At 37.6% G+C, this 23,209-nt stretch overlaps 4 protein-coding genes and 1 pseudogene across 4 annotated transcripts in view; 1 reads left to right on the top strand and 4 right to left on the bottom strand.

Moving 5' to 3' along the window:
* The window catches only part of LOC122082347 (pre-mRNA cleavage factor Im 25 kDa subunit 2), a 43,156-nt gene that overhangs the window by 4,245 nt on the left and 15,702 nt on the right, over positions 1–23,209 (top strand). The gene's annotated exons all lie outside the window — the stretch shown is intronic.
* On the bottom strand, positions 2,596–21,160 carry LOC122082345 (protein ALUMINUM SENSITIVE 3-like). The gene is made up of 4 exons (XM_042649840.1): positions 21,134–21,160; positions 4,235–4,471; positions 3,330–3,575; positions 2,596–3,193 (listed from the first exon to the last, which is right to left on the bottom strand). The coding sequence occupies exons 2-4, from the start codon at positions 4,463–4,465 to the stop codon at positions 2,879–2,881; spliced, it is 792 nt and encodes a 263-aa protein (XP_042505774.1). The 5' UTR covers positions 4,466–4,471; positions 21,134–21,160; the 3' UTR covers positions 2,596–2,878.
* LOC122082343 lies at positions 9,197–11,557 on the bottom strand (annotated as a pseudogene).
* Positions 15,118–17,018, bottom strand: LOC122082342 (protein ALUMINUM SENSITIVE 3-like). Its single transcript, XM_042649839.1, has 3 exons — positions 16,561–17,018; positions 15,728–15,973; positions 15,118–15,642 (listed from the first exon to the last, which is right to left on the bottom strand). The coding sequence occupies exons 1-3, from the start codon at positions 16,801–16,803 to the stop codon at positions 15,328–15,330; spliced, it is 804 nt and encodes a 267-aa protein (XP_042505773.1). The 5' UTR covers positions 16,804–17,018; the 3' UTR covers positions 15,118–15,327.
* LOC122082341 (protein ALUMINUM SENSITIVE 3-like) lies at positions 18,952–21,463 on the bottom strand. Its single transcript, XM_042649838.1, has 4 exons — positions 21,428–21,463; positions 21,134–21,387; positions 20,035–20,280; positions 18,952–19,669 (listed from the first exon to the last, which is right to left on the bottom strand). Exons 1-4 carry the CDS (start codon positions 21,456–21,458, stop codon positions 19,355–19,357), a joined length of 846 nt encoding a protein of 281 aa, XP_042505772.1. The 5' UTR covers positions 21,459–21,463; the 3' UTR covers positions 18,952–19,354.

The raw sequence follows: 23,209 nt of genomic DNA, 5'->3' as shown, positions 1-23,209 counted from the left end.
GCATTGTCAAACTACATTTTCTAGAATCTTGCAAAAGAATGATGTAAAACTCTCAATTCAATTCCACCAGCGGCTATGGGCCAACCAATTTAGGTTTATCAGTTTCATCTCTTCCTTACATTAATTGTCTTGCCATCACAACCGCTTTAACCTTAATAATTTCCTGTCCTCTTCTTTGGCTACCTTCCACCGATAAAATTACAGAACATGTAATACGAACCAACAAGGAAAACAGGAGGGAAAGCCGACCTCTTTTTACCCCTCAGCCTCCCAGTCATACTGATAAATCCAAGCGCTCATCTTCCAACACATGATCCATCACCCAAAACAACCGCAAGCAGAGCAACACAGAACGAATTTTAGAATCTTGAGTTGATATAAGAGCTATAAAGTAAATCATTCACATCCAGAAGAGATAATCTCAAGTTCTGAACACAAAAAGATTGCTTCATGCACACTCATTGAAACCCCATTTCCCTTGGTATAGAGAATCTCTTAATTCCATTTGATCTCCATAGTTTTCTAACAGACGTATTAGTTCGGTTTCGAAGAGCAATCTGTAAGGATTATCACGTGGATGATACTAATCTGATAACAGTTCTATTTTGCTCTACTTTATCTGACGATTTCCGATCCGCGACTTCGAGAGCGGGCGAAGAAACACAAGGACAACGAAAGAAACAAACTCAAGAGATAAAATCAACCTGAGAAGCAATCCAAAAACCCTAAACGAGAAGAAACTTACCCGGTAAAATGCAAATAATGATCGAACCAAGGAGGAGAAGAGCGCGAGCTTTGAAATTCGTCAAAAATCTAATCGTCATAACGGTTGCTCCACCCTTCTTGATCGTCAGCTAGCTTGGTGATTGATGAGTTGATTGATCCAGAATCGGACAAGAAAATATAGAAAAGTGCGCCCGAAAACCGATTTCTTCCTCGAGAGGGCTTGTGTTTCGTTACTACCGGCTGCCAGATTTCTTGGAAAAATACCCTCTCGAGGAAGAAGACAGCTTCCGCGCGTATTCTAACCTTGCAAGTATGATCGCGTGTTACGTACGCATGGTGAGCAGTCCGCGTTTCGAATCCGCCATATCCCGATTCCTGGCGATTCAAAAGTGGGCAATACCACTTGTTTTTCTAGGGTTCAGGCGCTTCTGATCGATTCTGACTATCTCAAAGTCGGTCTTTACCGATACCGACTTTTACGGACTGTTACGCCGATAAGTAGTGGAGCCCACTTCCTAGGTCCAAATACCCAACGCATGCCAACGGTCAAATAGCATTAATGCGCCAACGGCATCGCAAGCAACTTTTGAACTTTTTGACCGTCGAACGCATTGCAATCAACATTTTGAAATGGTCCATCATCCGGGCTTTTTCTTTCTTATTAGGAGAAGGTTTTCCTTCGAACAAGGAAGGTTCCACACATTATCAGGCGCCAAAATCATCTTGGGGAGGCGGTGACGATCTAACAGCTGAGGTGCATGTAAGGATACTTCTAGCCATTAGATTCTTATTGTCACTCACCTCTTACCACCGAAGTTCACATACCTTTACAAGGTTTTAATAATTCCTTTAAAATTTGATCTTTTTAAATTTGATCTTTTTTTTTTTATAGGTAGAGAGGAGAAATAGATAACAGTCATAACTCAAGACGCACTAGACAATTGTTGTTTGTATGAACTCTATTTAAGTTCCTTTAAGAGTTGAGTGAATCTTCTTATTGAATTAAATGAGTTCTCACCCTTGGGTTAAGTGATAAGACTTTATTTTTTCAAATAAAAATTCATATAGACGGTCCATCAACGTCTTAGAATGGCTTACCATTTCAAACTACATGGATAATTAGTTTTAACCAACCAATAGTTAGATTAGTCATGTGTCAAAGTTCACACTCAAGTTCAATTAAGTAGGTAATTCTTTATGCCTTGCGTCTTTCCAATTTATCTTGTGTATGTTCATCCATTCAATTTCTCATAGTTCTTAGATTTTTTAAAGTCTTATTTTGCTACTTAGTGTACTCTGTTGAAACTATAACTTGACATGTAAGCAAAGGACAATAGGTATATACAAAATTTGATCTTTAATAGATCTACTACGTGGTAGATATCTAGGTCATCACAGAAAACTTGTCAAAGATACAATCATAGATAAATTCCCATCAGCAGTTCATGATCCAGAATATTTTGTCTTAGGATTTAATTGAGAGGATTAAACCTAGTCAAAAAATACAAGAAATTTTAATGGGAGCAATGCTAAGGGGAACCTAGAAACCTAGAATCAGTGACACAACTTGTTCTAGGAAACATGTTTATTAGAGAAACCACCCCCTTCCATCTTTTTTTGAAAAAACTTCATTATTAGCCAAAACAGAGTTAAACAACTTTAAAATGTTTCTGTTTGCTATCAGTTTAGCTGAGTAATTGGTGCTGTTTGGAAATATGAATATGAAAAATTAGATCACAAACAAAAACAAACATCACAACCCAAGGTAACTGTTTAAAAACCAAAGAAAAAATTTAATTACTCTCTCTCTCTCTCTCTCTCTCTCTCTCACACACACACACACACACAACCATTACATTATTGAATAAAGGAAAGCACAATACAACAAGGGCCACTTTTAATGCATGAACAGCTTCAAAAACATGAGCATCTGACTGCAAAATTAGTGTTTGAGATGATTGTAGCTTATTGCATTGGATTTCAATTTGAAAAGCCAACATACCTTGTCTCTAATTTATAAAACAATAAGTTTGGCAGCAGACATCATGAAGAATACCTTTCCCTCCACCATATCATGTACTGCGAGCATGAATCACAAATTCTCAATTGATATGTCTGTATTCAAGAATAGTTTAGCAACATAAAGAAAAGCCTACTCTGCATTGAAGACCTTGGCCTCCAACTGGTAAGCTTTGGAGAAGATGGTAGGCCAACAAAGGTATGTTGACATAATGCTACTGACAGTTGTTGCCCCCATCTGCATGTTCATCACTGCAAGCTGCAACTGAATGGCCTCCGACGGGGAGGCGCCCCCCATCATAAGACCAGTCATCGCACCAGGAAGTGAGATCAGCCCCACAGTCTTTGCATTGTCCAAAATAGGAGAGAGTGCAAGAATCAAAGCCCTCTTTACTTGCTGAAGTGTAGCCTGTCGTGGGGTTGCTCCAAGTGCCAATGCAGTTTCCACCTACATAAAGAAGTAGAAAATTTGGTTATGAACAACAAAACCCAAACAATAGAGAAAATCTGAGGTCACTTTTTTTATCCACAATAAGACCGTTAGATTTTCTCAAATGAATAGTAATTCTTCAACTTAGACCAACCAGGCTCTTTTGCATCCTGACATCATCTCGGAGCCGCCTCATTGTCACACCAGTTACAGTCATAGAACTACCAACCATCATGCCTGCAAGAGGGACGATGTACATTGGTGTGAAAGGGAAAACATTCAGCACAAGAAGCAAGAACATGGTCACTGATGTTCCAGTCAGAATAGATGCCCCTGCAATGTACTTCCCATGTGGTACATGTTTTGCACGTTGACCTGCCGTGTAAGCTGCAATAGAAACCTACAAGAACATGAATAGAATGCAAAAATGGAGTAAATAACTTAATTAAGCGAAACTTTATCCTCGAAAGATGATATTGTCAAAGTGAGACAGCATTTCTATTACAGAGTTCAAGTTCTTCCAGTTGGAATTGGAGATGAGGAGGCCATTCACAAGTGAGTGTTAACAATATCCTACAGAAGATCACCCAAAATGTTTACACCATTTTCCACCATATATTCAAACACTTGGGGTTGTGGGAAATTCTGTTGTTTAGTTAAAGCCATGTCTTTTGATCATAAGGTCTCTCGTCTCCACATAAATTAAACTTTAGAAGATCAACAATAGAGGTAAGTCTGAACCAATCACAGGAAAAGTTGGGAGCAGGTTCCAAAGATCAGTATCCTCTCAGCTCAGCAGGATTCATCACCATTGTTCATGACAATGGCAGAGCGATCCACCAAACAATGTTTCATTCTCAACCCATTGCAGATCATTCTATGAACTTATCATAGTATTTGTTAACTATTGCACTTCAATGAAGTGAAATCACATAAGAATCATATTGGGTAATTGAGAATAGATATTAACAACCCTAATCCACACAGCAAAAATAAGAAGAAAATAAGGAAGGCTGAGATTAGTTGAAGCAGAGGCGGAAATGAAATAAGGAAACTGACCATGAACAAGTAAGCGCCGAAAATCCAACCTCCATTATTCTGATTGAAGATGAACTGAAGCACGAAGCCGATGACAGACAACTGAAGAAAAGCCCTTGTAATGGAGTAGAGCATCTCCTTCCCCAATCCAAGCTTCTGCACATACGACAGAGCCACGGCCATCAAAACCACTGTGATGGCCGCAAGTGGTTTCAACAGGCCCTTTAGGTAATGAACCCAGTCAATATCCATGTTTTACTGTCCAAAACCACGCAGAGAGATTGAAGGACTAAACAAGGCTTAATTTGAATCTTTGATCACAGGAAGAAGAAGAAGTAAATATAAGTAGGAGGAATGGAAGATGATGATGTGTGATTTCCAGAGTTGGTGAGAAGCGGGCCCAATCTGAAACATATTGATGTGTACTCAACTAACAACTGTTCATGTAAACATTTTTCAGTGCTCTATTAAAAAAAAAAAATGTTAGATATGCAGCCGATATCAAGTATACTAGCACTCATTGTATCTATTTTTCTTCCCTTTTTCTAAAATGACCCTCATATTATTCTTGAATGATGCTCCATCATGTGATCCTGTTGGTGCTGTCCGTTAGTGTACTTGATATCGGATGCATATTATCCCTTTCTATTAAAAAAAAAAAAAGCTATTGGAATAAAAAAATTTTAAAATCATAATAAAAATTTTTTAACTGAACAATATGAAACCTAATTTACTTACTGGCTGATCCTAGTTCGTTTGGATCATCTAACCCAATAAAAATTTCATGTTTGGTTTCAAGTTGATATATGTCTCTCTTTTCATAAATATCCCTAAAAAAATAGAAGCAAAATGACATGTGTCATCCTAAAACATGCGTGAGAAGCGTTCATGAATGGATATGTAATTTGGGTTTGTAACAAACTTATATTTTATTTATGGGAGGAGGAACCCTGTCTGTTTAGCATGCCCCACGTCTTCACACAACCCTTATTTTCAAAGGGTAGGGGCATCTTTCACATGTGTGTGGACGTGGAGAACGCTAGATGGATATAGTTCTTTCTCCCTTTATTAATTGTTTTTCTTTTATTATTAATTTATTGTTTATTTAACCATATAGTATCCGATTAAAAAAATTAAATGAAAATTTTAATTATAATAACCATATTTTAATCATATTTAATCTGTTATAAAGAAAAGTGGATTCTATTTATTAAATTGAGATAATAATATATCGAACTATGATTTAAAGTGACAAAATTTAGTGTCTACTACAGGCAGAAGATAAAGATAACTCATTGACGAGTTATCACTCTGTTAAAAGTCAAGAACCTCGACCCATCACCATCGCGACCCATGATAAAATAAAGTTTTCAACTGTTGGTTAACAATGATTTGTAACACAGCGGTGAGATATATATATATATACCCATTGGTTAAAAATGGGTTCTCCATGTCTCTCATATGCCACTATGCCACTATGCCACAAGATGGTGTTCTCTATCTAGCAATCTTTTCTTCTTTCTGGTAATGCTCTATCTAGCAATCCGACATGACTCTTTCTTTGTCCCAGTATGCAGCCGGTGAACATATTAGATAGAGAAGTGAAGGTGCTCTCCAAAGAGACGAGTTAAACACTACATAGTGATATATGCCACCTATGGCCTTGAAAAGAACATTGGTTTATTTTCTGTTACATTAATTTAAGTTTTTTTTTTTTAACCTTTAATGGTTTCTATTTTGTATTATAGGTTTTTTTTTTTTTTTTCTTTTTTTAGGTAAAAGTATAGTGGCTTTGCACATTGAGTAAAACGTAAAAGAACTTATATATGTTAATGGATTCCCCATAGAATAATAGTCCAAACCCTAGAGTCGGAATATTGGATACGTAAAGGATTAAGTAGGTGAAGCCGTGAAGGGATAGCATGTGTTCTACATGTGAATAATTGTTAGATACATGTGTCGTGACACTAGATTCTTTCTTTATTTTGCTATTATTTTCTTTGTTATATTTATACTTAATGAAAGAAAAAGCAATAAATATTTTTTTAAAAATTATTTTTTAAGAGGGAATATTAGATCTGACTCTTCTACAGTGTGACACGGGTAACAACGTACATTCAAAGACCTGAAGCACTCAGACATGGATCTCAACACACGAGCACATGTCTCGAGGTGTTCTAGCCCATTGGATGTGTACTACTAACTCTATTATACTGTAGAGGAGTTTCATTCACAATGTGACCCTCGTGTTTAGGTATATAAAATGATAAAATGACAGACCTACCCTTATGAAAGATAATGAATCTTTATTGATACTTATTCGTATATTATCATTGATTTTTATGCACATATACTTCCTCACCTTGTAAGAAAGAGATTTTTATATGATTTGATTCACATATTTAAGAATTTATAACTCGGATTTTCTTTATCTGGAATCTACGAAAATTTGATGCCTCTCTCCATAGAAAACACTTTTTCATAAAAAAATTAATAAATAGGTCCTTATGAAGTTGGCACTTGAATTCCGTACCTTTTGTCATGTCACAGTATTTTATATTTTTTGGGATGACTCTCTTTTCAATGAGTCATGATGCTATGTGGCTAACGTTAGTTGACTTATCGTTTATTTTTTTATAATGCAAAATCTTACTGAAAAAATGATCGGTTACAAGTCAAGACATCAACTTCATAGAATTGATTCAGCCAAGGTGTGAATTGAGGCTATACTGTCTTGCGTCGGATGGACAAGTCTCTTCTTACAAGGGTGTCAGCAATACTATTAACAACCCTTAGAACATAAGAAAATAAACACTCTATAGGGTTGGCACACATGAACCTGATATCCTCAATGATAGGGCGGATTTGAAAAGAAATACAGCTGGAATTGTTTGAAAGGGCAGTAATCACTTTTAGATTGTCTGATTCCACTCAAAGGCCAAAATATCCTAAACCAATTGCTTCGAAAATACCTTCTTTAATTGTTTCAGCTTCTCTGCTAATGATTGAGTGCATTGATGTTGGATTCGATGCAGTCAACAGTGGAGATCCATTGTGATTATGAATGATAAAGCCTAAGGCACCAAAAGACTTATCTGTAACAAATGATGCATCAACGTTGATTTTCACCACATCAAGATGGGGAGGAATCCAAACTAGATGTTGATCTTGCCTTGGTGGAGTAGCAGTAGGATGATCCACAACCTCTTTACGATACTTGCCTCGATTGAACTTATTAAAGAAAGCTTCAGCTTTGCATATTACATCAGAAGGGATACAATTATCTCTTTCGAAGATGAACTTGTTCTTAGGCGTCCACACCACAGAGGGACATAGGCTGAAATTATTCTTAGTCATTAATTTATCTTGTGAACTGATGTCACACCATAGTTGGATCCAAGAATGACTGAAAAAAGGGGTCTTCAAAGATCCGATGAGAGAGAGAGGACTCGAACCAAACGACCTTAGCAAATGGGCAATAAAAAATGATATGATTTATGAATTCAGATCGTGCTCCGCATCTTGGATAAGAAGGATCACTTGGGATAGTTGACTTAAACATACCTGCGTGACCATTAGTTAATTCAAAATATTTTGTCTTTAGGTGAGGTGTGGGAGTACAATATTGACAGTACAACCACGTGTCGCACTCGCATGGTTTCGAAAAATGAATTCTGGCTCACTAGGGGGACTAGCCTAGCCATCTGGATCCCGCCTATCCCGCCTCAGGTCCCGTCCCACGTGGGGATCGTCCTCAATCCACACTGTTCATCAGGGGCGGGATCCACCTCTGACCTGCGGGACCCACATGTTATGAACAATGGAGCTCACGTAGACAGCCGATACACGGACGATCGTTATATATTGGCAGTTTAAGGATCAATTGAAGGATTGCCGTCCAGGTTTTAAAACTTGGGATCTGTTTCGGAATCGAATGGATTTACCTTATTTTATATTTTTTTTATAAAAAAATTTCTTGGATCATTTTACTTCTATACTTTCTTTGTGGATCGATTTTTAAAACTATGCTATTCATACATAAAAAAAAATTTATGAAAAAAAAAAAATATATATTAAACGGTAAATAAAGAGTTTAACAGGTATTTAAGATCTATGATCATAGTTTTTCTTATCATAGCCTCAGGGGCTATTACTTCCAAATGAGTATGGTTTCTTTGTTAGTTTTCATATGCAGATTTGATTTAGATAAAAAAAAAAAATTCAGTTTTCAAAATAGAGGAATCGCTGTCCAAGGCCATCGATATATATTGTTAGTATTTATAAGAGCCCTTAACTTTCCTGAATCACTCCAGATCTCATCCACCTTCCATCCTTCGTCTATACATAAAATTGCGCCAAGCAAAGAACATTATTTTCAAACAGTTCTGATCATAGAGTTGATAATGGTTTTAGGGCATTTTGAAGAAGAAGAGATTTTCAATCTTTGTAGATCGTCAACAGGGAAGAGCAGAGCAAGTTAATTACAACATTTTTCACAGGTTTGGGTTGGGTTTTTAGTTATCAAGTAAAGTGGGTTGGGTCTAATTAGGTTTTCTTGGTTCAACCGTTGGATTACTAGTTGCCACATTGCAGTCATTTTGGGAGCTCATTGGTCACTTCTTGGTAGATCCTCTCACTGGAGAGGGTCCGGATCCGAGTAACACAAGCAACCTAAGGTCCAGAGGAGAAAGAAGAAATGTATCCCAACCCGAAATTAAACCCAACTCCAGGGTCTTGGAGATGGCTTCCCCTGCTTTTCCATTATTCCTCATCAAACCTCTCTCAAGCTCTCTCTCTCTCAGTCTCACATTATTGAAGAAAAGAAAGCACAATACCACAAGGGCAACTTAATGCATGCACAGCCGAAAAATTTTGAGCATCTGAATCCTAAACAAGTGGTGAGATAATGGCAATTTATCACATAGGGTTTCACGTTGAGAAAACAAGTTACCTTGCCTCAAATTTATAATATACAAGTTGGCGGACATCAGAAAGAATACCTTTCCCTTCACAATGTCATGCCCTACAAGTATGAATCACAAATTCATAATTGATATGTCGATAGTAGGGAGTAGTTTAACAACAAAAAGAAAAACCTACTCTGCTTTGAAGACCTTGGCCTCCAACTGGTAAGCTTTGGAGAAGAAGGCTGACCAACAGAGGTATGTTGACATAATGCTACAAACAGTTGATGCCCCTATCTGCATGTTCATCACCACAATCTGCAACTGAATGGCCTCCAAAGGGGAGGCACCCCCATTACAAGACCAGTCATTGCACCAGGAAGTGAGATCAGCCCCACGGTCTTTGCATTGTCCAAAATAGGAGAGAGTGCAAGAATCAAAGACCTCTTTACTTGCTGAAGTGCAGCCTGTCGTGGGGTTGCTCCAAGATTGTCCAAAATAGGAGAGAGTGCAAGAATCAAAGACCTCTTTACTTGCTGAAGTGTAGCCTGTCGTGGGAGCCAATGCAGTTTCCACCTACATGAAGTAGATAATTCTGATAAGAACAAAGATAAAGCTAGCTCTCAATAAAAGAAAATATAAAACCAAAATAAATGACTAAAAAGGAATTCTTCGATTTGGACCAACCAGGCTCTTTTGGATCCTGATATCATCTTGGAGTCGCCTCATTGTTACACCAGTTACAGTCATGGAACCACCAACCATCATGCCTGCAACAGGGATGATGTACCGTGGTGTGAAATGGAAAACATTCAGCAGAACAAGCAAGAACATGGTCACTGATGTTCCAGTCAGAATAGATGCTCCTGCAATGCACTTCCCATGTGGTACATGTTTTGCACGTTGGTCTGCCGTGTAATCAGCAACGGAGACCTGCAAGAACATGAATAGAATGCAAAGATGAGATAGATAACTAAAGAGACAGCGTTGGGTTTGGGCATGCCGCCCGCTCCAGGTAAGTTAGAAGGCGGCAGACATAGGGGAGGAAGGAACAACCACGAGCAAGGGGTCTTTTCACTATGAGGGATGAGGGAGGCAGACACATGGCTAGGCAGCCCGGCTGCGTGCCCAGCCTTTTCCCATAACTTGATAAAGTGAAACATTATCTTCCAAATATTTCTATTGCAGAAGTCGAGTTCTTCCACTCAGAAGTGAAGGTGAGGAGGGCCTTCATAAGCGAGTGTTAAAGTATCATACAGAAGATCACACAAGATGCTTCCCACTTCTCAACCTCTCTGTTTTTAGTCAAAGCCGAGTCTTTTGATCATATGGTCTCCCATATCTCCTCATAAATTAAAACTGAGCAACAACAGAAGAGGTATTTCTGGACTAATCACAAGCAAAGTTGGGAGCAGGTTTCAAAGATCAGCATCCTCACAGCTCAACAGGATTCAGTACCATTGTTCATGACAATGGCAGAGCAATCCACCAACAATGTTTCATTCTCACCCATTGCAGATCATCCAACAAACTTATCATAGTATTTGTTTGCATTCAGGATGGCCTTACATTTTACAATTGGTTTTCAGTGAAGTTCTATTAGGTCTAATGAATAATGATTATGACTTGGAAAGAAAGAGAATGTGGCAAATTACATAAGAATCGTATTGAATGATTGAGAATAGGTATTAATTAAGCTTTAGAAAACATGAAACCCACCAAAATGGACCAAAATACATTTCAAACAGCCAGATAAATTCCCTAATAAGTCTTTTAGCAAACAGGTAACAACCCTAATAATCCCTAATCCACACAAAGAATTGAAGCTACAAAACAAACAAAAATATGAAGAAAATAAAGAATGCTGAAATTAATTGAAGCAGTAGAGGAAATGAAACAAGGAAACGAACCATGAACAAGTACGCGCCAAAAATCCAAAAATCATTCTTCTGATTGAAAATGAACTGAAGCACGAACCCAATCAAGACAACTGAAGAAAAGCCCTAGTATGGAGAAGAGCATCTCCTTCCCCAACCCAAGCTTCTGCACATACGACAGAGACACGGCCATCAAAACCACTGTGATGGCCGCAAGCGGTTTCAACATACCCTTTAGGTAATGAACCCAATCGATATCCATGTTGACCACCATTCCAAAACCACTCTGAGCAGATAGATTCAAGAACTCGGCTGGGAGAACTTGGTCACAGGAAGAATATGAAGAAGCACATGTGAGGAAGAAGTGTGATAGTGGTACCCAGATAAGGTGAGAAGAATCTGGGGAAGTGTGATACCCAGAGTTTGATCACAGGAAGTACATGAAGAAGAGGAAAATAACAGAGAATGTGTTCAAATTTCCCAGGAAGATGGGTCATCTCGGGATGAATTTCTGAGGAAAGCTTTCTCGGTGAAGACCGTACCTGCGATTTCATTGTCGAGACTGACGTGGGGACACCGATTCCGATTTCTGAATAAAATCAGAATTAGGGTTCTAAAACTCGGAATCGGTATCGAATTGGACAGAGGCCGATTTGAATCGGTAAAAATTTAAATGAATCGGTAGATCCAGTCAGTGCCGGTTCTGATGTGATTCGTCCGTTGATTTCTGACTCAATTCATCGAATTTTAAAACCCTGATTAGAATAAGTTTATACATATAATTCTTGAATAATCATTCAACCAACTAATTAAATTATGCCGCTTTTGTTGCGCCATAACAGTCAAGCATAGTGGTTCGCTCAAGCTAAGCAATGGAGTTTGTGAGACTTCAAAGCATTCCGATATTGCTTAACACAAGGAAATAGTAAGATAAGACCCTCTAACTAGAATTCGATTACACGAGCTGTCAAGCGGCTTTCACACCTTAGAATGAAAGCAACATCAATCCACAAGAATTCAATCCGTGATATCTCCACCTATTAGGATCGTTCTTCTTCTTCTTTATTTTTTTTGTAGAATCAAAATCGTTTGTTTGACAGATAAAAAGGGGTGAGAAATTTATGAGAGTGGAACCCACATATTGTGAGTTGGATTGATAAAAAAGTAAAATAAAAAATAAATAACTTTTAATGAGATCCTTGTTTTTTTTTTTTTGGGGTAAAAAGAGACAAAACCAAACCATTAAAAATTTTTGGTTTTCGATCGGTTTCAGTTTCGGTTTGGTTTGGTTTGGTTTTGGTTTAATTCGGTTTTTTAGTATCGGGTTACTAACGGTTTGGTTTGGGTGTAACTCTTTTCACAAACTCACAAAATAAAAATAAACCAAATGCATTCATCTATGATCGGATATGATGATCCAAACAAACAATAAAAAAAAGAGACACAAAAAGCCCACAGATTGACATTAATTGATGAGAGCTTTAGAAGCGCTTCCCTTCTTTTCAAAGAAAGTGGCAGAAAGACATACTACAGAGAAGAATAAGAAGAAGAAGAAGGAAGAAGCACAGCCGCACAATTCCAAAATTTTTGGCTGCTAAAGTGAACTTGGACTCTTGGTCTTGTCTTGGATAATGAAATATATTAATTCATTAATTATTGAGTAACAAACGGCTGCAACTCCAAAGAGAAGGATATATATTATAAGACTATGGTGTCAAATAGGGTTTCAATTTTCAACCAATTATCGGGTTGATCGATCGGTCCCATCAGGTGCCCATCGGGTTAACATGAACCGAACTGAAATCGACAACTTGTAATACTCCTAATCCGAAACCAATCCAATTAACCCTTGGTTCGGCTCGATCTGAATTTTTTCGATCAATTTTGATCAATCTTATCGATTTGGATTCACTTTTGACACCCCTAGTGACAGGGCCTCCTGAGCAAGGGAATGCACCACAAAATGAAATCCACCTTTCTGGAAAATAAAAGAAATAAAAAGAAGATCAAATTAAAAATAGAAAAACGAGAAAGATTGACAAAAAGCTTTTCTATGAATTGCAAAAATATAAAAAATATAAAAAAAAATTAAACAACAATTATTACATTAGATGATATTATCTGATCAATTTTTCACTTTTATTTATTCAAACACCCTTATTTATGGTAATTTTTAAAAAATAAATATAAGCTTATCAATTTTTTTTTCTTTTTTGACCTTTACGTTTACGTTTACGTTTCGAAACTTCAACCCTCCCCAGTGGTACTGCCGTACAAGGCACGACGCTTTTTTTTTTTTTTTTTTTTTAATAAAGGTCGTACAAGCCTACAACGCACTACGCTTTTGTTTTTTTGATAAAAATCATTTAGCCATAGTTTATCGCTTTGATAAAAATATCGCACAAGGCACTACGCGTCAGAGTGTTATGTGGATCGCGGAGTTTCCCATCTTTGTCGCTTTCACAAAGTCCTTTTTAACTCATATTTTTAATTAATGATGGCATGGAAGAAAATTTGGGAAAGAAAAGGAAGACATGTAAAGGTTCACGATGACACATGTCCTCATCGTTCAATAAATGCCCCTCCACTGCTATTAATAGTGCTTAGAGAGTATTTATGGAAGCAATACGATCCGTCATAAAAAAAATCATTATTACACATGTCATTTTCATTCCATAAATGCCCCTTCATTGTCATTAAGAGTGCTGAGAAAGTATTTATGGAATCAAAATGACATGCATCATCAACCATATGTATGTGGAGCTCGACGTTCTCATATATTTATCAAAAAATTATCTTATATTTTTTTTTGTGTAAATGATGCATACATTGCCCTTGAATAGATTCTTTTATATCATACTCATATTGATAAATTATGGGGTTTACATTGATATTCTCTATCTTATATTTTGATCATATGATTCTAATATGATTTCATATGAATGATATCATTTTTCAACCCATTATTATTATTATGAATGATATCATTTTTTAACCCATTATTATTATTATTAGTATGTGTAAATTCTTTCTTATATTAATCTTGTAAAGAATCTTTCTCCTCCATTTATTAGTCGGACCAAAAAATAAATCAATAATCTAATTGTAGTGACATTGTTTACTATTATATTTATAACCATAGTTTCGTTGCCTTGGGCTCGCACATACGAAACCAAGCCCTTCCCAGTCTAGTTTTATTTTTTCTTGGATCTGTAGTTGGGGTAAATTATCGGCACAATAATTTTCAAAACTATGCGAGGCAACTCGGGAATCGTAGGACCCACTCGAGACTGGCTGTCCACCACTTCTCACCTGGTTGAATTGTCTACTCAACCCCTGGTCTTGGAAATAGCTTCCACTGTTTTTCCATTGTTCTACATAGGGGTGTCAATTCCTAAACCGAATCAGTAAAATCGGTCGGACCAAACCAATAACAACATGAACCAAACCGAATCGAAGCCTTATTGGTTCGGTTCGGTTCGGTTTCAAGTATTGCAACCCCAAAATCAAACCGAACCGCACCGAAAACCGGATGAACCTGAAACCAAACTGAAACCAGCTCAAAACCCGGATCGAAACCGAAACACTCCAAAATTCATTAAAAAAATCAAAATTTGCATAGTTTTGTATACATTTGTATGGAAAGTCGAATCCAAACTAGACCAAAAATCAAAACCAACCCAGTTACAAATCGATTTAAGAAACCGAAGACAAACCGAAACCAAACCGCACCGAAACCCAAACCAAACCGAAACTGGAATTTCCTTACTGGTTCGGTTTCGGTTTCAACTTTCCCACACCGAAACTGACTCAATCCGGACCAAAACCGAGCCGGACTGACCGATTGACACCCCTAGTTCTCTCTCTCTCTCTCTCTCTCTCTCTCAACCACTACAATATTGAAGAAAGGAGAGCACAATACCACAAGGGAATCGGATCAGGTCCTCGTAAGAGAATCATTTCGTCCAGTGTTTGATCCACACTTGAACTCCACTCAAAATAAAAACCAATTGAAAGAAAAGAGAGATTACGTGGAGTCCGATAATCATTCTCGTACGAGGATCCGATCAGACACTACCACAAAGACAAATTAATGCATGAATAATTTACAAATATGAGTATCTGATTGCAAAAGAGTGGTTGAGATGATTGCAGACTTGCAGTTTATAATGGGTTTCAATTTAAGAAAACAACATAGATTCATAAATACAAGTTCGGCAGACATCATGAAGAATACCTTTCCTTTCACCATATCATGTACTACGAGCATGAACCACAAATTCACAATTGATATATATGTAGTAAAGAATAGTTTAGCAACAAAAAGAAAAGCCTACTCTGCATTGATGACCTTGGCCTCCAATTGGTAAGCTTTGGTGAAGAAGGCTGGCCAACAAAGGTATGTTGACATAAGGCTACTGACAGTTGATGCCCCCATCTGCATATTCGTCACCACAAGCTGCAATTGAATGGCCTCCAAAGGGGAGGCTCCCCCCATTATAAGACCAGTCATGGCACCAGGAAGTGAGATCAGCCCCATAGTCTTTGCATTGTCCAACGAAGGAGAGAGAGCAAGAATCAGAGCCCTCTTTACTTGCTGAAGTGTAGCTTGACGTGGGGTTGCTCCCAGTGCTAATGCAGTTTCCACCTACATAAGGAATTAGAAAATTCAGATTAAGAACAAAGATAAGGCCAAAGAAAATACAAAACCCATAAAAACATAGATGAATTACCAGGCTTTTTTGGATCCTGACATCATCTCGGAGTCGCTTCATTGTTACACCAGTAACAGTCATGGAATTACCAACCATCATGCCTGCAACAGGGATGATGTACATTGGTGTGAAAGGGAACACATTGAGCACAACAAGCAAGAACATGGTCACTGATGTTCCAGTCAGAATAGATGCTCCTGCAATGTATTTCCCATGTGGTACATTTTTTGCACGTTGGCCTGCCGTGTAACCTGCAATTGAGACCTGCAAGAACATGAATAGAATGCAAAAAGGGATTAAACAACTTAGTGTGAAACATTATCCTTTGTCTACACCATTTTCCACCAATTTTTCAAACATTTGGAGTTGCAGGCAGTGCTGTTTTTTCGTTAAAGCCATATCCTTTGATCATATGGTCTCCCATCAACAGTAAAGGTATGCCTGAACCGATCACAATCAAAGTTGGGAGCAGGTATCAAAGATCACCAACCTCACAGCTCAACAGGATTCATTACCATTGTTCATGACAATGGCAGAGCAACCCAACAAACAATGTTTCATTCTCAGCCATTGCATATCATCCGTAAAACTCTTCACAGTATTTTCTTACATTTTAGAATCATATTGGGTGATTAAGAATGGGTATTAATTAAGCTTTAGAAAACATGATAACCACCAAAATGGACCAAATTGCAATTCAAACGACCAGATAGATTCCCTAGTAAGACTTTCAGAAAACATGTAACGACCCAAAAAATCCCTAATCCACACAAAGAAGCTACAAAACTAACAAAAACATGAAGAAAAGAAGGAATGCTAAGCAATGGAGAAAATGAAACAGGGAAACGGACCATGAACAAGTAAGCGCCGATAATCCAACAATCGTTCTTCTGATTGAAAATGAACTGAAGCACGAAGCCGATAACAGACAACTGAAGAAAAGCCCTTGTAATGGAGTAGAGGATCTCCTTCCCCAACCCAAGCTTCTGCACATACGACAGAACCACAGCCATCAAAACCACTGTGATGGCCGCAAGCGGTTTCAACATACCCTTTAGGTAATGAACCCAATCGATATCCATATTGACCACCATTATTCCAAAACAACTCTGAACAGAGTAGCAGAAAGATTGAAGGGCTCAGCCAGACTCTGATCAGAGGAAAAATATAAGGAGGATGAGTGATATCCAGATAAGGTGAGAAGCTGAGCCAAAACTTCTCATGAAATTGGACCATCTGGGGACGTGAATTTCTGAGGAAAGCTCGCTTGGTAAAGCTCGCATCTGCAATTTCATTGTCGATCTGAGATAATGACGTGCCTCCCCTACGGTAAAGCCGTTCAGGGGCATGTGTGCGCTAACAACTCTTCTCTTTCTCCGTAACTACTCTTCTTGTACATAGTTTCACGACCAGATGTGTCTTTTTTCTTCCATAAATACCCCTGTTAAACATTATTAATGACAGTAAAAAGGATGTATGTGATAAGAAAAGGACTATTGTCGTCATGAAACCGTGGAACACGAAGAGTCAAATTTACATGACATCTACATCTAGGGCTTTGATAATGGTCAATCTATCATACACGTCGGATAAGGCTTTCGAGGCCTGCGAGGGTTTTTTTTCTTTTTTTTTAATGGAAAAAGATACTAAATTAAACATAGAAAATAGTTAGACACAGGTAGTTAAATAGTCTAGTGGGTACGGGTGTTGGTGGCGAAATTCGCCCATTGTCTTATATGTATCACTCTCTCATCATAAAAAAGACATGCATCATGAGACGTATGTGAACATTCTCAAATAGGGAAGTCCAAATCCTTGTTAGTGAAAACAGGAATGGCAAAAACATAGAAACGGATGGTATGGATTTTAAATAGTATAATTTTTTGAACGATACAATCAAATAAACAGTCAAAAAATCAGAGAACAATAAAAAACGAAAAACAGACGGTACGAGTTTTAATGTGTAGATTTTAAACAAATGGGACCAAAAAAATAGTATTATACTCGTATAAATTAAGGAATTGTTACATGAATATTTGCATCTAATGTTCAAAATAACTACAGTATCCAACACTAATGCATAAATATCTCATGTCTCATTATAAGTTTTATGACATATAATTGAATATCATCCACTACTAATTCTAAATTCATACACCACACATGTCCAAGTTTTATTGAGCAATGTGGTTTGACTATGATGTTGTTCATTATTGTCAACATAGTCAACACACTTTTGGAGTATTGTATGTTCAGTTTGAGTCATGAGTCATCACTTTAAAAACATTTTTCAACAAATGCATCAATTTATATCTCAATTTTTTGATCCATACATTGATATTGAGTTGAAAGTAATATCATGAGAAATATATGTCATTGAATTAGCTTCAAGTCGGCGAAAGAATCAAGTGGATCAGAGTTCGGGAGAGAAAGATATGGTCAATTAAGTAGACATTATGTTCAACAAGTTAAGTCTTAAAAAACGCCAAAAAAGGAAAACGTGTTTAAACATGTTTAGAACGGAAATGCTTTCCGTTTCCTTTTTTTTTTAAGTTTCTTTGATAAGCATACGGGAAAACATGTTTTAAATGATAAAAAACGAGAATGTGTTTAAAACGGAGTTTTAAACGCGTTTTTGCTAACAGTGGTCCGGATCAGGTACTCATACGAGAAGGATTTTTGTATGGTATTTAATCCACACTTAGACTCCCCTTTATCTCTCTCCTCTTTTAATTAATTTTTATTTTTAGTGGAGTTCATGTGTGGATCAAACACCTTACGAGAATGATTCTCATACGAAAACTTGATGCACAGGGCATATCATATTTTGTTTATGACGAAAGTTCCTGCACACGAATAATATGCCCTGCATATATAGTTGTTCCTCCTGAACAATGATATGTTCTAAATACCTCCTATCGTCAAGTACGTGATGAGCTCCCTCCTTACACCCAAATTAGTTCTTGGGCCTTAGTGAGAACCTTCCCCCTTTGATTATTTATTTTTAACTATATAATATGGAGCAAAAATTAACAAAGAAATTAATTACAATGACATTGGTTATAATTATATTTGTAACCATGCCATAACCTGATTTTTCTACATGGAAAAACGATGTGGCAATTTTAATTGTTGGATATTGAAGAAATTGTATAACTTGGATGTAATATATATTCTTCCATCCATTGCCAAACTACCAATGTATATCCATAACCCATTGCAATCCCATGCACCATCTTGTGGCCTTGAATTCTACTTTGCCACATGGTAAACTCCGATGAAACAATTTGAATTGTCATATGATACTTACTAAGAGTATGATAATTTGCATTTTGGGTGTGGAGAATTTCTTATCCTCGAAGTATTTCAAATTAATGCAACTAAAAATTTTTCAAGCTCCTCCCACCTCCTTCGCAAAAAAAGGGTTCCATTATAAATGACAAAGAGAACTGACGCAGCATACCCAGACCGTCGATCTGTCATTTTGATGAAGTACCAAGGAAGATGAGCGTATGAAGACATCATGAAGAATACCTTTCCCTTCACCATTGTCATGCCCTACGAGCATGAATCACTAATTCATAATTGATATGTCCGTTGTAAGGAGTAGTCAAGGAGTAGTACTTCAACAACAACAAAAAAAGCCTACTCTTTACTGAAGACCTTGGGCTCCAACTGGTAAGCTTTAGTGAAGAAGGTTGGCCAACAGAGATATGATGCCATAATGCAACTAACAGTTGCTGCCCCCATCAGCAAGTTCATCACCACAAGCTGCAATTGAATGGCCTCCAAAGGGGAGGCACCCCCCATTATAAGACCAGCCATAGCACCAGGAAGTGAGATCAGCCCCATGGTCTTTGCATTGTCTAACCTAGGAGAGAGTGCAAGAATCAAAGACCTCTTTACTTGCTGAACTGTAGCCTGTCTTGGGGTTGCTCCAAGGGCCAATGCAGTTTCCACCTACATATACAGAAAGAAGCTATGTTTGGATGCCAAGAGAAAAAAAAAAAAAAAAAAAAAAATTGAAAGTAATACTTCTGAGTTAAACCCACCAGGGCCACCACTCACCGGAAAAAAATCGTCTGCAATTTCGATCTCGTACAATTCCATGAAATACCACCTTCAGGGGGTGATACGTGTATTGATACCAATGCAATGGTCCAGATCTTATTTAAATGCCTCTTCACTGATTTAATGTTTTATTAGTTGTACCAGATCTGAACCATTATATTGGTATCAATACAAGTGTCACCGCCTGAAGGTGATATTGCACGGAATTGTACGAGATCGGAATTACAGACGATTTCAACCCCCACCATGGCAATCAGGTCCTTTTGGATCCTGACATCATCTCGGAGTCGCCTCATTGTTACACCAGTTCCAGTCATGGAATTAACAATCATCATGCCTAAAATTGGGATGATGTAGCGTGGTGTGAAAGGGAAAAGATTGAGGACAAGCAGCAAGAACATGGTCACTGATGTTCCAGTCAGAATAGACGCTCCTGCAATGTACTTCCCATTTGGTACATGTTTTGCCCGTTGGCCTGCTGTGTAACTAGCAACTGAGACCTGCAAGAACATGAATAGAATGCAAAAATGGGGCACATAACTCAAGTGTTGGGAGTTTAATGCCAACTAGTAATTAGCTTACAGCTCCTCTCATACATCTGGAGTCCCTTCTCATCCCACTTCTGACTTTTGGGTTGAAAACTTTACATGATATCAGACCGGGTTTTCATTGTATCCACATGTTCGCAGTTTGTACTCTGACATGTGTGAGATAGAGTTAGGAGTTTAGTCCCATATCAACTACTAATTAGCCTACAAACCCTTAATTCATTAACTTGGGAACAGGGATTTAAATCTTGAGAATCAGATCAGTATCGACCTATGACACTGATGCGGATCTGCCAAATCATCCTGCCTGCCACCTACCAGTTCGAAATTCCCTCCACCTACCAGTTGGAATTGTTCTTCCATTGTGAAGTAAAAAGGAGGAGGGCATTCACAAGTTGAGTGTTAAAGAGTATCCTACAGAAGTTCCCACAAGATACTAAAATTGAGTAGCAACAGTAGAGGTATGTCTGAACCAACGATAGCCAAAGTAGGAAGCAGGTTTCAAAGATCATCATTCTCTTAGGTCTAATGATTATAAATTTTGAAAAACAGAACTGATCACAAAAGAATCATATTTGGGTGATTGGGAATAGGTAAAAATTAAAATATAGAAAACATGATAACCATCAAAATGGACCAAATTACAATTCAAGCAGCCAGAGAAAATCCCTAATAGATCTTTCAACTAACATGTAAGGAACATAATAATCCCTAATCCACATAAAGAAGCTTAAAAAAACAAACAAAAATATGAAGAAAATAAAGAATGATGAAAGTAGTTGAAGAAATAAGGAAGGAAACGGACCATGAACAAGTAAGCGCCGAAAATCCACCAACCGTTCTTCTGTTTGAAAACGAACTGAAGCACGAAGCCGATGACAGACAACTGAAGAAAAGCCCTTGTAATGGAGTAGACCATCTCCTTCCCCAATCCAAGCTTCTGCACATACAACAGAGCCACGGCCATCAAAACCACTGTGAGGGCCACAAGCGGTTTCAACATGCCCTTTAGGTAATGAATCCAATCGATATCCATGTTCACCACCATTATTCCAAAAACATGCCCTTTAGGTAATGTTCAACATGCCCTTTAGGTAATGAATCCAATCGATATCCATGTTCACCACCATTATTCCAAAACGGAATCCAATCGATATCCATGTTCACCACCACTCTGGGCAGACTTATTGAAGGACATGTGATAAACAGACTTCGATCACAGGAAGAATATGAAAGAAGACAATATAAGAGGATTTGTGAGATACCCAGATAAGGTTAAGTTGTGAGAAGCGGGGTTCAATGAAACACAACCCCTGTGAGTGGCCGAAGATGTGACTAGTGATAGTTGAACTTTGAACGTTCGAGTGTACTACTCGTATCAAGTTCGTTGCTCTATCCCTTTGGTTTTATTTCTTTTACTAAATGTGTTTCCATATATCTTTGAATGAATATTTCCAATATTACTTTAAGATTATAGAGTTACTTGATTATTATTATTATTAAATCTAATTATAAATATGATAAACCTGTTATGGTTAACCAATATACAAAAAAAGTCTCTCTCTCTTACATACACTGTGCCTCTCCTTTTGAATTATGGATTAATATGTCGACGGATTGATCGGATACACTTACATGAGATGGAGATTGGAATAATGTAATGTAAGGGGTGGTTCATAGCTAACTTTCAAAAAAACATTTTCATCTCTATGATCTTGTGTTGGTGTATGATTCTTGACGGTTAGGTTTAGTGGACAAATAATTATTAATAACTTTTGATGTTTAAAAATTAGTATTTTGAAAAAAAAGGGAATGTATGATAAATAATCTAGAGGTGAAAAAGCAAAGCCATAAATGATGGCTATCACAACAAAATTGTTTTGAAGAATAGAATGTATGAAAAATAATTCAAAGGGCTGGATCATGGATTTAGTTCTTGGTATTGATATTGGTATCACAGTTCAGATCGGTTTCAGAGATGATCAGTGGATATCGGTTATTTTTGTCTTTTGCTTTTATAGAAAATAAGGAAATTGACCATGAACAAGTAAGCGCTTAAAATCTAGCAAGTGTTCTTTTTGTTGAAAATGAATTGAAGCAAGAAATCGATGACAAATAACTGAAGAAAAACCCTTGTAATGGAGTAGAGCATCTCCTTCCCCAACCCAAGCTTTTGCACAAACGACAGAGCCACATCCTTAAAACCACTGTGATGGCCACAAGCGGTTTCAACATGCCCTTTAGGTAATAAACCCAATCGAAATCCTTGTTCACCACCATTCCAAAACCACTATGAGCGGACAAGTTGAAGGACTCGGAGAGACTTCGATTATGAAGAATATAAAAAAACAAATATGAGGAGGATTATGTGTGATACCCCAGATTATAAGAAAGCTAAGGGAGGAAATGAAACAAGGAGGATGTGTGGTAACCCAAATAAGGTGAGAAAGAATATGGAGGAGGATTTGTGATACCCATAATATAAAAGAAGCGAAGAGAAAAAAGAGGCTACTAGTCGCTTGGTCCCTGCACCTTATACAGAGGAGGTGGGGAGCAAAATGATGGCACCACCTTGTGAAATACAAAATACCCACATCTTGTTGATGCCTTTACTGTCTTATGGACCTCCTCATTGGCCCTGGTGCTGATGTAGAGGCCACGCAATCAGGTAGCTTTCTTTCATTTAATTAAAAACAAGTTTCACTTTGCAATTCTATGTGGGGCGAGTATACCGTGCAACATCGCCGCCTTTTTTGTCTCTCTCCTCTATCAGTATGGGTTATTTTACATGGGGAGCAGAGAGAGAAAACAGCCAGGCTCCCCCGGAGAGCATTCCCCCATAAATCAAATTGGTCCATGAATTATTTTGAACATTCAAGTT

This window comes from Macadamia integrifolia, chromosome 6 (assembly GCF_013358625.1).
Source record: "Macadamia integrifolia cultivar HAES 741 chromosome 6, SCU_Mint_v3, whole genome shotgun sequence".
NCBI classification, from domain to species: domain Eukaryota; kingdom Viridiplantae; phylum Streptophyta; class Magnoliopsida; order Proteales; family Proteaceae; genus Macadamia; species Macadamia integrifolia.
The sequence above is the reverse complement of the archived record's forward strand: the minus strand, read 5'-3'. Positions and strand labels throughout refer to the sequence as shown.

Bases quoted from the DNA above. Each gene is read 5' to 3' on its own strand.
- LOC122082345 (XM_042649840.1), bottom strand. From the start codon at position 4,465: ATGGATATTGACTGGGTTCATTACCTAAAGGGCCTGTTGAAACCACTT. The intron at 3,576-4,234 runs GTCAGTTTCCTT...ATGTTCTTGTAG, and splicing joins TCGGCGCTTACTTGTTCATG to GTTTCTATTGCAGCTTACAC. The intron at 3,194-3,329 runs GTTGGTCTAAGT...TTCTTTATGTAG, and splicing joins TCAGGATGCAAAAGAGCCTG to GTGGAAACTGCATTGGCACT.
- LOC122082341 (XM_042649838.1), bottom strand. From the start codon at position 21,458: ATGGTGGTGAACATGGATATCGATTGGATTC. The intron at 21,388-21,427 runs ATTACCTAAAGG...CTAAAGGGCATG, and splicing joins CATGGATATCGATTGGATTC to TTTTTGGAATAATGGTGGTG. The intron at 19,670-20,034 runs ATTGCCATGGTG...CTGTATATGTAG, and splicing joins TCAGGATCCAAAAGGACCTG to GTGGAAACTGCATTGGCCCT.
- LOC122082342 (XM_042649839.1), bottom strand. From the start codon at position 16,803: ATGGTGGTCAATATGGATATCGATTGGGTTCATTACCTAAAGGGTATG. The intron at 15,974-16,560 runs GTCCGTTTCCCT...ATGTTCTTGCAG, and splicing joins TCGGCGCTTACTTGTTCATG to GTCTCAATTGCAGGTTACAC. The intron at 15,643-15,727 runs GTAATTCATCTA...TTCCTTATGTAG, and splicing joins TCAGGATCCAAAAAAGCCTG to GTGGAAACTGCATTAGCACT.